This window comes from Oxyura jamaicensis, chromosome 21 (genome assembly GCF_011077185.1).
Source record: "Oxyura jamaicensis isolate SHBP4307 breed ruddy duck chromosome 21, BPBGC_Ojam_1.0, whole genome shotgun sequence".
Lineage (NCBI taxonomy): Eukaryota > Metazoa > Chordata > Aves > Anseriformes > Anatidae > Oxyura > Oxyura jamaicensis.
The window spans coordinates 7132896-7148651 of record NC_048913.1 but is presented as its reverse complement, the minus strand read 5'-3'; the positions used below and the strand labels follow the sequence as shown (position 1 = coordinate 7148651).

The 15756-nt window shown below is 49.4% G+C and overlaps 1 protein-coding gene across 2 annotated transcripts in view; it reads left to right on the top strand.

Moving 5' to 3' along the window:
* Positions 1-15756, top strand: part of PAX7 (paired box 7) — a 103081-nt gene that overhangs the window by 61311 nt on the left and 26014 nt on the right. For both annotated transcript variants that reach the window (XM_035344833.1, XM_035344831.1), the window contains exons 7-8: positions 447-612; positions 1214-1413. In XM_035344833.1, coding sequence (XP_035200724.1) covers positions 447-612; positions 1214-1413 — 366 coding nt within the window. The remainder of the gene's footprint in view (positions 1-446; positions 613-1213; positions 1414-15756) is intronic.

Sequence of the window (15756 nt, the reverse complement as noted above, 5' to 3'; positions counted from 1 at the left end):
CTAACAGTGCAGCCGTGTTGCTATTACGGTACATAATCCTTCAGCATAATTCACATAGTTGTCAGATAACAAGGCAGAATGGCCAGGTGGTAGCAATGCGTCTATTTGGTATGGACTGTCTCAGAATACACAAGCTAAATTTTTCCTCTTCGTCTCACCCTACTGCTGATAGCACCCTCCCATGCTCTTAACAGTATCTTTCACAATATTAAATGCATGTGTCTTCACCCAGGGGACAGAGCAGTAGTAGTACTGTCATTTGAAAGAAAGGAAACTAAGGAACAGAGACCAACATCCTCAAAGTCGACGTCAGGCAGCAACCTGAACCTGTTTTTGGCCAGTGCTGTAACTCAGGATGCGTTTCCATCTGATGCATTACCAATCTAGGCGTGATCAGACAGCTGCTGCAAGTGAGTCACACGTACCCTTTCCTGTCCCTGTCTCAGGTGTGGTTCAGCAACCGAAGAGCGAGATGGCGCAAACAGGCGGGAGCGAACCAACTCGCGGCTTTCAACCACCTGCTGCCAGGGGGCTTCCCACCCACAGGAATGCCAACGCTGCCCCCGTACCAACTGCCGGACTCCACCTACCCAACAACCACCATTTCCCAAGGTGAGCCCCCCTTTCGTCCGCACTGCTCCTCTCCTCTTGCCCTACCTCGTCCCATCGGCACTTTCTTTTCTGATTCGTGACATTCCTCTTAGATTCGTGTAAGAGGTAGGTGGTTTTCCTTTAGCTGGGGAGGCCAGCTTTTGCCTCAAGTCATTGGAAACTCCTCTTTCTCCTCTGGGGAGCAGGCAGATCTGGCCTGCCCACTGTCTCATGGTCCTTTCTCCTACACCAGTGTGTCTCGTGACTGTTGTTATGCTCAGCTTTGAAATGAAGAGCACATCAGTCCGAAGTGAGCATGGTATAGGCTTTCCTTTGTGGTTGGTTAAAACTAGGAGTATTGCTAATTCTAACCAGCTTTGGCCTTGGCCTTTACAAAGGAATTTGCACACTTGGTCTGGAGGAAAAATAAGAGAAAATTCAGATGTTTCATCCCAGGTTTGCACATTTTGTGCTGTCACGTGTCATGTTTGTGTTCACCTGGAGCACCCTGATGGTAGGACACAGAAGCTGAGATCAGGACAGCCAAACTACCAGTCCATGCTTTGCGCAGTGCCGGCTGTACCACCCCACCGCTGCTGACCTCTGCACAATCTCTCTGCAGATGGGGGAAGCACTGTGCACAGACCCCAGCCCCTGCCGCCATCCACCATGCACCAGGGAGGGCTTGCCGCAGCCGCCGCTGCCGACACCGGCTCTGCCTATGGGGCCCGACACAGCTTCTCCAGCTACTCAGACAGTTTCATGAATGCTGCAGCTCCTGCCAACCACATGAATCCTGTTAGCAATGGCCTCTCTCCACAGGTATGTGACCTGCTTCCATTCTCTTTCTTTGGCTGACAGTATTTGGCTGGCCCAGATCCTCTGAGAGCAGGGCAGACTTCAGGCTATCACAATGAATTACGGTTAACAAAGGAGTTATTATGATTGTCAGGAATTCTTGGAGGCAGCCTAGTTAAAAAAATTAGTTAATTTGTTTATCGGCAGTATCTATCCTGAGCTCAGCACTATGCTGCCAGAGCATTTGTATCCTGTTAGTTCCTGCATTCAGGATAGCACTCTGTAATTGCAAACAGCAGGACGTAGAGCCTTGGTGTTTGTCTTCTCAGCACTCCAGAAAAAAATCCAGTGCAGGTGTGGGCCCTCCATTTGTAGATTTTAGCCTAATGGCAGCAGGCTTGATTTTCTCAGTTACTTTTTGCAGACTCTTCAGAAGCAGGCCATGATTTGTGGACCACTGATCTAGAGATTAGTTGGAGTCAGCTTGTCCAAGTCTGGCTGAAACTCGGAAAGCCACTAGTTGTGAAAATGCCATGGATCTGAGCTTCCTCAAAACATAAGGATTTGTAGATCAGGGATTTAGTTTTGAGAAATGTTTTGTCATGTAGTCAGTTCTGCTAAATGCTTTCCACAAGATCAGAATAAGAGGTGTAGGTAAGCTTTAACGGAGGAAAGATACGTTTCACATGCATCTGCTGGTGTAAAAAGTGGTGTGTGTGTGTGTTTTAAGGATATCAGGCAACATCCACAGCCTCCCCATGTATCACACCCTTGATTTTGAAATCCCTGCCTGAGCTCAGAATAGAGCGCCAAGGCTTGGCCCAGCTGCCTTCGGAAGGGTTCTGTCCCAGGTTTTATCAGGTTGCTGCCAGTTGTGTGCACGGCTTTTCGGTGCTGCACATGACAGAGAAACAAGCCTCAGCCATGTAGAGAGGTCAAGTCTTCCATCATCAGCAGGTCTGGAGAGTACAGAGAGCAGAGCTCGTGCTATGTGTACGTAATGGGAGCAGACTTAGGTTCTTGGTGAGCTCTACTGAAGTCAATGGAGATGTCGGGGTTTGCACCAGCTGAGAATACAGCCCACTCTAGATCTGCTCTCTATCACCATCCTGGAATAAGAATTCTAATATTTTGTCACCTCATTGGATAGAGCCTTTAATCTTCTCTTTGGTTTACTTGATGTAATCTCTTTTCTAAATACACATTTCCTTTTAAGTGCAACGAAGCACGCTAAAAAATAACAGCAAGGACTTGTATTCGCGTGGTGTCTGCAGTCCTGGAAGGGTACCAAATGTGTTTTGCTTTTGTTCTCGGTCACTTGTGAAATATGGAGACATATGAAGTGCCCTGTAGCAGTTGTTTCAGAGTGGCCAGTAACACTATTTAAGACAGGAAGTACAAAATAATTTGAAACTACAGGAGAAATGAGGTAGGTATCTGAAATGAAAAGGCTACAACTGTTTAGAGAGGAGTCCAATAAATGGGGACATCACAGAGGTATATAGATTTTAAGGTCCAATATCTTGTGATCTCTCAAGTGTGAAAACAAACATTGAGTGTCAATGGAAAGAGGGAAATTTTGCAGCTTCTCTGAAGCGGTATAAAAATCCCACTTCTAGCTTTGAATGGTCATAAAGATAGAAAATGTAAAGTGTGACTGGCACGGGACTGAATATTGCTTCAAACAGTGTAATTTGCGGGGGAAATACGGAGACATCTTTATGACAAGGGATTTCTAATAGCACTAGGCTTGGGAGATGAGCATATGGTATGGAATTCAAAGGCAGGCTGCAGGTTAGATAGTCCAGGGCACATGACTAATTCAGATTTTCACAAGTGCAATTTAGCACCGAAGAATAAGTTAAGGACGAGATCCATGTGATAAGCTGCACAAACACTAGTCCACCATGCAATTTCCATTTCTGTAGGTTCATCATCTACTTACTAGTCCTGTTTGCTAAGTCAGAGACTCATTAAAATGACCAGACCAATGCTTTTTCTGTGCTTATCCCTATCCCAAATTACCCTGCCCCCAGGCTCAGAGTAGGGGAAGATAGAGTCCTGAGCCAATAAGCCCTTTGTATGGGAAAGAGAGGATACATTATCTTGCAGTCCTGAAGAAAAGAGAGCTTTGCACCCGCAAGAAGGGGAGATTCCCATTTCCCTAATGCTTCTAATCATGCAAGGTCCAAGATATCAGCATATAAATTCTTCTATTTCTTTTGTGCATGGAAAGGCTAACCCAGGTTATTTTATGAGTGCTTTATATTTACTGATCTTGCCAACTTCCTGCCCTTTTCTAAGCTCTCTGCTGTTCCTAGTGGAGGGATGCGAGAAATACAGAAGTATCCTCATCTATATAGTGGGGTGTGTGTAAGTGTTGCGAGGTCTCGATGCCATTCAGCTGTTTCACAGCATTACAGGTAAAGCCCATAGCACCTCAACCCTCCCATTCTCCTGAGCAAGTATCCGTGGTATCTGTGTGCTCTCTGCAGGGGTAGATATCAACCACAGGGAAGGAGAGTGTTCAGGAGGTAGAAAAAAATGGGAACTTCAAATGGTGGCAATTTGTCTGCGAGCTGCAAACAGACAGTTCTCTGGTTTCATCCTTCGGCAGCAGCAGGAGGGAGATTTCTTTGCAGTTTGACAAGGGGGTGGGGGCCTGCCAGGTCAAGAGCTCCCAGCATTTGCTGCCGCTCAGCACACTATCCAGTTACCCTGGGATTGGGTGTCCGGGCCAGAATCCACCAGACAGGCTCGGTGCTGGCAGTTGAAATTCAAGAGGAGAAGCATGGCATTTCCATTCCCACAACAGAGAAAAGGGGATTACGCTCGGCTTCTGCAGTCTCGGTGCGCTCCCCCCGCATGCACTTCAGTCCTCCCCCTCCTGACAGAAAGGGCAGACGTTGCTGAAAGTTCTACCCAAGCTTCACATGGGAAATGCCCACGTTTCTTGCTTGTTTTCCAGCATGCAGCATGATCAGCTTTGTGCCTCGTCCTGCTCTGCTGGATCTCTAAAGCCCTTCTCAGAAGTGACATCTAGTTGCCCCAGTTCAGAGGCTATTGTGCCTTTATTCCAGAGCTGAGACTGCCGAGGAGCAAGAAGTCAGCTGGGAAGTTCAGCTCCTTCATCCCATGATGATGTTTTACTTCACCTAAGAACCTGTCTCAGTTGTGCAAAGGAGAGTCCCGCACAATGAAACTGCTACCTAGCATGATCCCTCATGCCCTACTCCTTCCCAGATCTTCGTGAGAGTCCTGAGGGTAACCTGAGCAGTTATTTCAGATTGCTTCGTGCTGGGGACAGCCTTTGTAGGAAAGAGATCTTGCTCCGAGTGTAGCCTCTTTGAGAATGCGCATGTCACGGGCTGGCCAGCTGTGGCCAGATGGGTCACCCCACATCTGCCAGGGTGCGCTCAGTGCCTGCAGCAGTCACAGATTAGCAGAAAGTAGCTCAGTACCAGGCAGCCAGAGCATGCCGCAGTGAGGTCCCCATCTCTCCCCAGAGGTCGTGTGGGTGAGCAGCAGCTGTCACAGATTCAGCTGGCCTGACTGTGGCTGGTAGCTGCCTCCTGGCTGGCTGATGCCTGTGCCAAAACTTAGCAAAGAGATACAGGCTTGAAGCAAAGCTAAATACAAAGGGTGAGAACCAGAGGTAGAGTCATCCTGTGGGTGGTTTCTGGCCCTGGAGCTTCGGTCTCACCATTTCTCACAGCACTGGAACAGAGTAGCTTGTAAAACAAGTGCGTGTGGAGATGGGTGGGATTTCATGAGTGCCTTTTAAACATTTCCAACTCATTTTCATCCCACGGAGGAGTCGTTTCCCTTTTATCTGAGAATACCTGTCAAATCCAACTAGAGCAAGGCCAGCCACCAAGAGACACTTAGCCAGGTCCTGCTTCACACTGACAGCAAAACAAGCTTTGCATCCAACTGCTCTGAAGTTGGGATCTTTGCTAGCTGGGACTCGCCTCTCACTGTGGCTGCTGTAAGGTTTATGACGAGCGGCTCATTGTAGTGGTAAAATCAGTGTAACTTCAGATCAGCATTTGCCTGATGGTCCTTCAGGAAAGGGGTATGCTGCAGTGTGAGCTGAGGTGGGAGGAAATTAAGTTGATTAGTACCTTACAGGTCAACATAAAGGGAAAAGTGGGGGCCACGTGTGACTGAGCCTCTGCTGTTTGTGATGATGGGCAATTCCCTGGGTCCAGACAATTCCCTTGTCTGATCGTTCACTGTAGCATGTTGGGGTCTTGCCAGGGGTTGTTGAAAAGCAAAAGATCATTAGTTTATTGCAAGTGGCCACTGTCCAGCTGAAGAATATATTGAGGCATAGTTAAGAGTCAGGCGCTTGCTGTGCTTTCATAGCATGTTATTTCTGAGAGCATTGACTCTGTCAGCAAACCCACAGGATCACCAGAAGATTAAGACACCTGCAGAAACACTAAGAGCCAAGAGAAACTTGTTCATCATCTCATATTTGTTGCTTTAATTTTCTTAGGGCTTTCCGTGGATTTTTTGCTCTGTGAGCCAGTTCACTCCCAGTGTAATGGCAGTATAGTCAGCACGGAGAGTTAACGTGGCTGTGGCTGGAGCCTGAAGGTTGGAATCAGGTTTTACAGTTTCAGGTTTATCACCATTCCTGGAGGGAGCCTTGAAGGCACAGGTCAGGCTATGCCAGCAGATTTACATCCAAAACTCAGGGACATTCTACACAAGCGTAGCACAGTTTCACATTTCCTGACATCATCCCAGGGCTCCGGTTCTTTCCACTGTCCAGGGTAATGTTTTCCTCAGCCCCAGCGGAGTGGGATTAGGGATCATCTGAATCCTTGTCAGGAGCACGCTGGTCCTGGCAGAAGCGTGAGAAGAGCCAGCTGCAGCCTTTTTTTGGGAAAACTGGCAATTGGGAAGGACACGATGTTAGCTGGCGAGAGGGGAGCAGGCATCGTGGTGTCTGGCTCCAGAGAGACAGCACTGCTTCCTTCAGTGACATGGATCCTTTCTGTCTGGTTCCCTTTTTTTTTTTTTTTTTTTTTTTTGTTGTTGTTGGAGACACTGTGCCTATAATAAGCATTCAAAATGAGTCTTGCTGGGCCAGGAGAAGGGGAGGGGAAGAAAGAGGGGGAGGAGAGGGTGAGATTTGGGGGGGGAGGGGGAAAGGGAGAAGGGGATTTAAATAGCAAAGAATTAGAAAAAAAAAAAAAAATCTGATGCAAATCACTAGTAGAGAGAAAATTATGTGCAATTACCCAAGCGATACTGGGCAGCCGTGCCCACCCCAACCAACAAGATCTCATTAACAAGCAGAAAATAAGATTGAAATGGTGTGTAAAAGAGCTGAAAAATGAATTTGAATGCTGCATTTGTCCACAATTACCCCCTCGTTCACACATATTTTATTGCAATTTTTTTATTATTCTTAATCTTTCCATCCCTCAAAGCAGATTGGGAACATCCTGGCATTACAGTTGCTGAGGGAGGAAGCATTAAGGATTCCCCGTTTCCCTGAAAGGAGACCCTTCTCTCACTTGAATTTTAAAGGGTTGGTTTTAGACGGATAAGGATTCATTTCTCCAGCTTATCTTAGTGTAGGAACATGTTCTTCTAATATTCTTTAACCTCTGTTGCTCTTGGGTGCCACCCCACAGGAGTGTTTTTTTTTTTTTTAACCTTTCCTCATGGTTTTCTCTACCGCCCTTTTCTACCTCTCCTTTCCCTTTTTCCTACCACTCCTTTTCCACTCCAATTTTTTGCCATGTAGTCTCTGCTCTGTTCCCCCATATGCTGCCTCCTCTGAGCTCCCCCCTCCAGCCCCATCTCTCTAGAGGACTGTGATTCCCTCAAATATAGTTTTTCTCCTTCAGAAGGTGGTTTCTGTCCCTATTTTGAGTCACGGTTATTCTTTGCACCCTATTTCTTCCTCACCAAAGAAGCCTCCCCACAGCCTTGTGGCAGATTGCACACAGGATTTCAGGAGGATGAGGCAAACGTGTGCTAAAATCCGTGTCCTTTTTCACCGGGGGCACAGGGGTTCCAGATTTCTCCCCAGGAGAAACTGGCTCTGCTGAGACTGCGTTGGCGTTTTCCCTTGCTCGGTGTCAAATGCAGCTCCGTCTCTCTAAACTTTTAACCTATGTGTCCCAGGAAAGCTGGTGGTTTTTCCACTAAAGTTTCTTTCTTTCTTCTTCTTTTTTTTTTTTTTTTTTTTTTTTTTGTATTTAACCAAACAAAGCCCATCTGCTCTTGTCAGTTAGACGCCTCTGCTCCAAGCGGTGGCAAAAGGGGAGAATGGAACATTTTTCTCGTGTGAAAACAGATCCGTATTTATTTGCCTGATTCCTAATGACTTTGTTTCTGCAAACAGAGGGATAGGATGGGAGGGGGGAAATCGATACCTGAGGCACCAAAATGCTTTCTGCTCCTTTTTCCTTTGCAGTAAAACCATCTTCACCCACACCGTTTACACCTGACTGTCACGTAACTCTGCGTGCAAGGAAGTTTGCAGAAACTGCTTTGAGCCCTCACTGGGGATGTGTAGCAAATGAGGTTTCATGAGTTTCCTTGATTTATTTGGATGCTCGGGTCCCATTAAAAACTGATTAGAAACAATTAAAACAGTATCTTATTGCCTTAACCCTACCTCTAAGGCTCTGAGTGGCACTGGTGGTGTTTGTTCTTCATGGTTTCCACACCAGACAGTGTTCTCTGTGGGTATTGCTGAGATGCTGAAATACGAGAAACACCGAAGGATTTCAGAGCAAACGGCTCCTGAGCCTTGCGACTGATAAGAGCTTCACCATCAACTTCAGATGGCCCAGGATCAGCCCCTGTGGGACTGCACTGTTGGTAAACTCAGGTAGCGGAGACAGATGAAGTGGGGAGAAAGGGGGATAAGGAGGAAATAGGAGAAGAAATACGGGGGGGGGGGGGGGGGGGGGGGGATATTATGAGGCCAATGACAACAGGAAGAATAAATGCAGGGAGGTGTGAAAATGTCTGATAAGCCCCCAGACTTAGGAGCAGGGAGCATGTATTTAAGACACCCAGGGCTAAGATGTGGAAATCTGTACCCTAAAATCTTTAAATATCCCTTCCTACCTGAGCCCTGCGCTGTAGCTTCCCATTTCACAGAGGGGTGGGAGCAAAGCGAAAGCCGGGTGGGTGCTGCTGGGGCTGTAATTCCTGCTGGCGGCTGAACAGGGCTGCTGGGGCTTCCAGCTCCGTGGCACCGACTCAGCCGAAACGTTTCTCCCCTGGGTCCTGTCTCTCCTCCACACCGGGGAGGGTGAGAGGGACTTGGCTGGCAGACACAGACTTGGAGGAATCGAATGCAGGATTTGCCCTGCTTTATGATTAATAAGGGAACTCGAGACAAGGCAGGCAGGGCAGATAGAGAGAATGAGAGATTAGCAATTAATACAGCATCCAGCCTGGTGACAGGCATTTCTGAGCGACCTCTGGCATTCAGAGGCGAGTGTTTCGCCACGTGGCTCGAAGAGCTGCAATAACCCAGGGACTGGGGAGCTGGTGCTGAGCTGCGAGAGGAATCAAGGGACTGCAGCAGGGAAAGGCAGCGCTGGAATGAGGGACATGGAACAGAGGGGAAGCTTAAAAGGCAGGAATGCAATAAAAGGAATAATAAGGACTGGGAGGCAGGGGCATACATGCATGTGCTCGCACGCCTGTGTGCACAAGGGCATCGATGTCCCATGTGTACACACTGTGTGCACACCAGCGTACGTGCCCGTGCGCTCTGTGTGCCTGTTAAAGTCTGGCAGTGGTGTAACAGCTGTGCTCCAGCTGTGCCATGGCTGTGAAAAGCCATCGACGAGAGGAGAAATCTACAGCAACAAGCTCTGCAGTGGGTCAGGCACCAAGCCCAACCTGCCCCCTCTTTTTTCCCCAAAATGGGGTTGTGGAAAGTATGAAGGGTTCAGTGGGTATGAGAGAACAGCAGAGATGCAAGGAGGCAGGACAGCCTACCACCACAGGTGTGCACTGTTAGGGGGATATGCCACGACCTCCTGCTTTCCCAGGCCTGAGGGATGCCTTTTGAAAGGGGTTGTTTAGTACAGTTTGTTTTCTGTTCACTTCACCATCTACATGTGCTAATGGTAAAGGAAACCCAGGCTTTCCCCCATCCTGCAGCCCTCCAGCTGCTGACAGCCAGGTTGCAGCATTTGGGGTGAAGGTTGCCAGCAGGACATTCGGGGTCTTCAGAGAGCAGGGTGGCCACTGGGGCTTTGTCCATACCCACAGCATTCTGCTCAGAACTGTGTGGTGTTAGGCCCCGAACAATCAGGAGGGGCTCGTGGGGGAGAGATACCCTAAAGGGATGCCGCACCAGGCTGTTGTGTGAGACAGGAGCTGGGGCATCACACCAGCTTGCGGAGTGCTCGTCTCTCCGGCTCCTGATGCACCGTGCGTGGAGCAGGGAGCAGTGCCCGGCTGTGCAATTCGTGCTTGAGCAGGACGGGGTTATAGGGTTGCGTGGGAGCTTCTGTAGGACGTGAGAAGAGCAGAGGCGAAGAGATGTGCAGAAGAGAGATAATGGGGAGGCTGGGGGGGCTGCCGGGTCATGGGGCATATGCCACCTGGGGGTCTTCTCCTCGCAGAGCAGTGGAGGTGAGGTGCAAGGTGCTGCTCCCTGCCTCCATCAGACAGGCGTGCACCAGATCAGTTTACAGCGAGGGCTGAAGAGCAGAAATCCTAGCAGGGTCTGGGGCGTGCAAGGAGCGAATTGATCAAAGGTGTGGAGGGTCTTAGCTCGCCGCAGTAAGCTGGAGTCAGCCCTTAAGCCTATCCAGTTTGGAGATGAGGGGGATCTTATTTCAGGGAATAAGTACCTGAAAGGGAATCGTGAGCAGCACGGGGGAAAGGGTGGGGAACTGCTTGTTGGCAGAAACAGAAAAACTGCTGGGACCAGCTTTAGAGATTGAAGGGAAGGAGGCAAGGCTGACACCCAGGGGGTAGTTTTGGTGTAGGAATTCACTCCCCAAACCAGTGCAGGAGCTGAAACTGAGACGTCCAAGCACGCGACGCAGGAGGGAGCTCTCACAATGATTCTTGCTTCAGTGCAAAGCTTGGCCTGGGAACCACCGATGTCTGGGGCCAGCTGGGTTGAGGCTCCTTTGGGGAGCTCACCTGTTAGTTTGGGGCAAATATCTGCGTTACTGTTAGTTTTCTGGGGGCACACTGGCAAGGGAAAGCTCTGGATAAGAAATGGGAAAGAGGGAAAGCAAAGGCTGGTGTTGCCTGTCCGTCCCCTGAGATCTGGAGCAGCAGAGAGCGCCTCACAGCCTCCTCTTTCTCCCAGCTTTTCTACTCCCTCTCCCTTCCCTTCTTCCTCCCTCTCCTCTCTCCTTCCATTTGATGTGGAGGAGAGCTGTCTGCCACTCGTGCGTCTGTACCGAGAAGGGATCAGAAGTTTCAGCGAGCGCTCAGCGCCTCTCCTTTGATCCATGTCCTGAGGCCTGCTTGACAGCGAAAAAAAGCATGGAGACAAAACGACTCAGTCAAAGTGATTCCTGACAACTGTCTCCATGAGATAAGGAAGCTCTCTGTGTCTTGTTATTTTTTTTTTTTTTAATACCGCCTCTCCGTTTCCATAAGAAGTGGAGTCACTTTAAACCAGAAGAGCCAGCCAACAGCCAGGCTGTATAGAGAACAGTGCAAACAGAGAGCGCCTAGCTGAGCTTTATCAAGTTTCCTGTCTCCCTTTCCATTCCTTTCCCCTCTTTTTTTTTTTTTTTTTTTTTTAAAAAAAAAAAAACTCTTTTTCCCATTTTTCTTTCCTTCCTTTCTCCATGCTGCATTACCCTCCTGCCTCTAATTATGCAGTTGCAGAGAAAGCCCAGCACGTTTGCAGGTGGCCAGGACATTATTCAGCTCAATCCCAACCACAGGGAAATGCCTGCTTTCCCCGTGAGGGGCTGGGGGGCAAAGAGAAAGCCCTGTACATTATCTGACAATAACCAATCCTTTTAGGGATCGGCAGCAGGCCTCATTAATAGTGAGGCATTATGCACTGCTGGCCACTTAAGTGGTCCTTAGAGCTGTTCCCCTGCTGCTGAGCCCCAGATTTTCTTATTATTGTTTTATTTTTCTTGTCTAGTTCATGTCGGGCAGCGAAGTGCCACCCTCCCCCTTTCCTTTCTTGCCTCCAGGTTTCTTTCAGGAATGAGTTTGCAAGGGCTCAGCAGCACTAATCCACGCTGGAGGATGCGGGGCTTGGTGTGTGTGTTGGCACACGGGGAGCACGATGTGTGCCGTAGAAGGGGACTGCGCTTGCAGATGGAATGCCTGGGGGGGTTCCCAAACACGGGGGCTTCCTCTGGGACAAACATGATGTGAAAGGGAGAGGGAGCTCGTCCAATAGACCAGGATGCTCAGGGCAACCTGGAGACACGAGACAAGACCACTTAATCCAGGCGAGGAGCAGGGGGAAAGCGGATGTGGCAAGCCTTGCCATGCTCTGGCACTCCCCCGTCCTCGACTTCATAAAGCTGGAGGGGACCTCAGGTCCACCCAAGGTGACAAAGCCTAGCAAGGAGTGGGCCAAGAGAGGGACAGATGGCTTGGTGATCACAGATGGGACGAGGGACCAGCCCCATGCTCTGGCAGGCTCAGGTGATGGGGACAAGGATCAGGGTTTGTCCCAGGGACCCAGAGCCTCTTTGCCAGGGAAGTTCCTTGTCCCCTCCACTCGCCATAATTAGGCTTTTGTTGTAGCGTCTGCTCCGAAGTCAAACTCCATTAGCATGCAGGATGGGGGGTGGAGGGGATGAGGGGAGACACGGAGGGGGAGATTCCCTTCCCCCCAGAACTGCGCTGTGCTGCACTGATAAACAGTAAATATCGGGGAACAGGATTTCCACATTATCTGAGCGCGGCAGAAAATCAAAATTTCAGTCTAAATCCGAGGAGACGAGGCTCATAAGCTCCTCCAGCTGATACAGAAGCCGAGCCCAGCCGACAGGGCTCAGGAGGCACAAAATAACATTTTTTCGTTCAAAAAAAAAAAAAAGAAAAGAAAAAAAAAAAAAAAGGATGAACAAGGGGAGAAAGCAAGAAATATTTGTGGGCTGACTGCAAGAAGGGGAGAATAGAAGGTGCAAAGCAGAGCATTGTCTGATGTTGCAACCCTTTTCTACAAGGAAATAAATACCCGGGTGTATTGAGGATGGGGAAGGGGTTGGACACTGCCCATACAATGAACTTTCCAATCGGCAGCTCTGGCTCAGCAGAGTGTTGCTTGGGGATCGACCTGTAGGACACTGACAGCTGCTGGAGGATGATGGCAAACCTTTAATTAGCGATTAGAGTGTGCAGCTGAGCACAAATCCAGCCCCGAATTAGGAGCCACATGGGGTCTCCCCAGACCTAAAAGCCAGCAAGTCTGCTGGGAATGTGGGTCCAACAGCTCTGCTGAAGCTCTGGGCTGCTTGTGCTGCCATCACCTCCATGCCCTCCGAGGCACCTTGGCGGGCACCACCTCCTGCCATGGGACACGCAGGCTGCAGCAAGGAGAAGGAGGTGAGGCTGTGGTGGCCTGGGGATCACTTCCCAAGGGGACATGGGGCTCCTTAAAAATGGTGAGAGCCAGGTCACTGATGCAGGAGGGCTGGGATGGAGGGGATCATTGGTATTGCAGCAAAATGTGACGCTGTCTTGCCTGCTTCTAAAGGAATTTGCTCCATCAGTGCACTGCATGATTTTGCAGCACCTTCTCCACCCCTCAGCAGGGTGGTTTCAACACTGGATAGGGCTGGCACTCCTAGGGCATTCAGTTTAGCCACAGTACCATCCCCCAGATGTTTTTGCATCGTTGGCTGGAGCTGTGTTCTGTTTCCTCATCTTTTCTGTGCATGAGTCTCTACAAAAGCACTGCTCATGGCAGCATCTGTACCTCTGGGCTTTTAGCCCAAGGGAATGCAGTTCAGCCACATTTCTGTACAGCACCCAGTGCAGTGAGGCTTTGAACTCTCCCTGGGGCCCCTCAGTCATTGCTGCTTGGAGCAATGGAGAAGAAAAAGCAGGACCCATTGTGGAAAATGCTTTCTTTGTTCCCATAGCAGCCACTTCTGTCCTCTTACTCCCACCACAAGACCCACAGGCTCACTAAAACTCAGAAAGCAAATAAACTCCTTGCTCTGAGCTGCTGCCTTAGCTCAGTCTCTGCCCAGCTCCCATGAACGTCCTTTCCCTTCCCCTACTTCATTTGTGTGCCCATCTGTAAAGTGTTTTCATGTAGAGAATTTTGGTGTCTATGTTGCAGCTCCAGGAGGCTTCTCGTATAAACTCCGTCCAGAGGACATCTTATAAGGTGCTGTCACCAGTGTAAGATGTCCCAGCACGCCGTGCATTGGCTCAGATCTTGTTCCATACTCTTCTCTCTTCAGTATTGGAACAGCTGGAGAAAGCTCATTTCCCTGAAGCATTTGTCCTTTCCCTTCTCACAGGTGTTTACACGGATGCCCCTGAAGTCCTAAGTCCTAATCCCATACCTTAGGACTGGCATTTGAAGATCCCTTGGCAGGCATTCAGGGCTCTCTTCTGCTGCTTAGCAGCTAGCACCGCCTTGGATTGCGCTGTTTGTCCACCAGTCAGTACAGTTTTGGCCTCTGTTAAGTACAAGAAGGGTTGATTTAACATGGAAACATGTGCTGTACTGCTAAACAGCCCGCACCGATGTATTAGATATATCTCATCCAAAACAAAGCCCATCCAGGGGACATATAGAAAGGCATGGGAGTATTTGACTTTAATTATCTCCAGCATCTCTTACTGTGTAGCCTGTAACCTACAACACTGAGCCTCAGGCAGCTCTTGCTCTTGGTTTGTTGGCCAACCCCTTGTGTGCTGTTTTTTCCCCATCGCATCCAAGTCATTCACCAGCTCTCTGACTGAATTCTGCCACCAGTGCCAAAAGATTGCTGGTCCCTGCATCAGCCCCACCAGCTAGGACCTCTTTCTGCTTCCTCCACCTCTTATAACCCCTTGCTTTATTTCACCTGGGGTCTCAGAGCTGTGGCCCCGACAAGAGGCTTTCTCCAGCCACTCAAGAGCCGCAGGCTCGTCTGGAGGGCGAGAGGTCAAGCGCTAGCAAGTGTTTCCATTTAGTTCCAGATACCAGCCTGACAGGTGGGTGCCTCTTGATTAATTCCCAGCTCCCCTAAATGATCCCCTCATCGTGTGCTGTGGTCCTGCTCAAGCCTAGGCAAAGTTGGTGGAGGAAAAGAAGGTATCGGGATGCTTTAGGCACTCTCCATTCTGGCTCTTGCAGTGGCACCATGGCCTGGAACAGTTGCTGATCTGCACCTCCAGCACTCATGGTGCTGGTAGTACCTTCCAGTAAAGGTGCATGTTCAGAAAGTACAGCCAGAAGCCTTCAAAGCCCCCAGTGCTCTCAGCTCAGCTGCAGTGGTTCAGTCCTGAACTAACCTCATCTTCCTGCTCACCTACAGTGTCCAGCAAGTGTCTAGCTGAGACTGATACCACCTCAGGAAAATAAGGATTTGGGAACAAGGAAGCATCCTCAGCACCTGAGATGACACTGGGGGGCTCTGAAGCAGTTTGTGTGCAACATGGGGTGCGAGGTCTGGCTGCTGCTCTGTGCATCAGCTTATTGGCTCCTCCTGGCCAGGAGGTCCCTCTTTATCTAGGTTCCAGCGCTGAGGAGTTCTCATTCCCAGTTTCTCTCTTTCTCTCCTTCCCTCTTTCACACGCACTGGTTTATGACTGCCTAGAGACGCTGGAAATCTCACAAGAACATCTCTGCATACATCCATAATGGAGATTTTCCCAAGGTTTATGTAGCTGAGCGGATTTCAAGAGAGCAGGTAACTTCTGCTTACCCAGTTAATGCTCTGTGAGGTCCCTGTGAAGGTTTCAGTGAAAGGCTTCAAGGGTGGGATGGTAATTTAATGGCTGTAGCAGAGGACTGGATGTTCTGAGAAGCATGTCCCCTGTGAACAGCTTGGTTACCCAGCCTTTCCTCATCCACGTAACAGGGAGAGTTCACATGGCTCTATCATGCAGGAGAAAGGAGAGGCCAAAATCCCAAAGGGCTGCAGTCCACACTGAAGAGCAGGGAAGGACAAATCCAGTGTCCTATCGGTGTTACAACCTCATGAGCAGAAAAACATCCAGCACAGCCAAGGTCCTAGGGAAGCAGCCAATGCCCGAGCACTATGTTTTAAAAATGAAATAATAACATTAAATAAGATAAAATTCTGCTTGTCTGCATCTCTTGCTTATTCAAATACCTCCAATTTCACCGTGGATCTGATATCAGCTCCCAGCATCTCCCAGCCTCAGTGCTTGGGTTATATGGAAAGGCGGGGGGGGGGGGGGGGGGGGGGG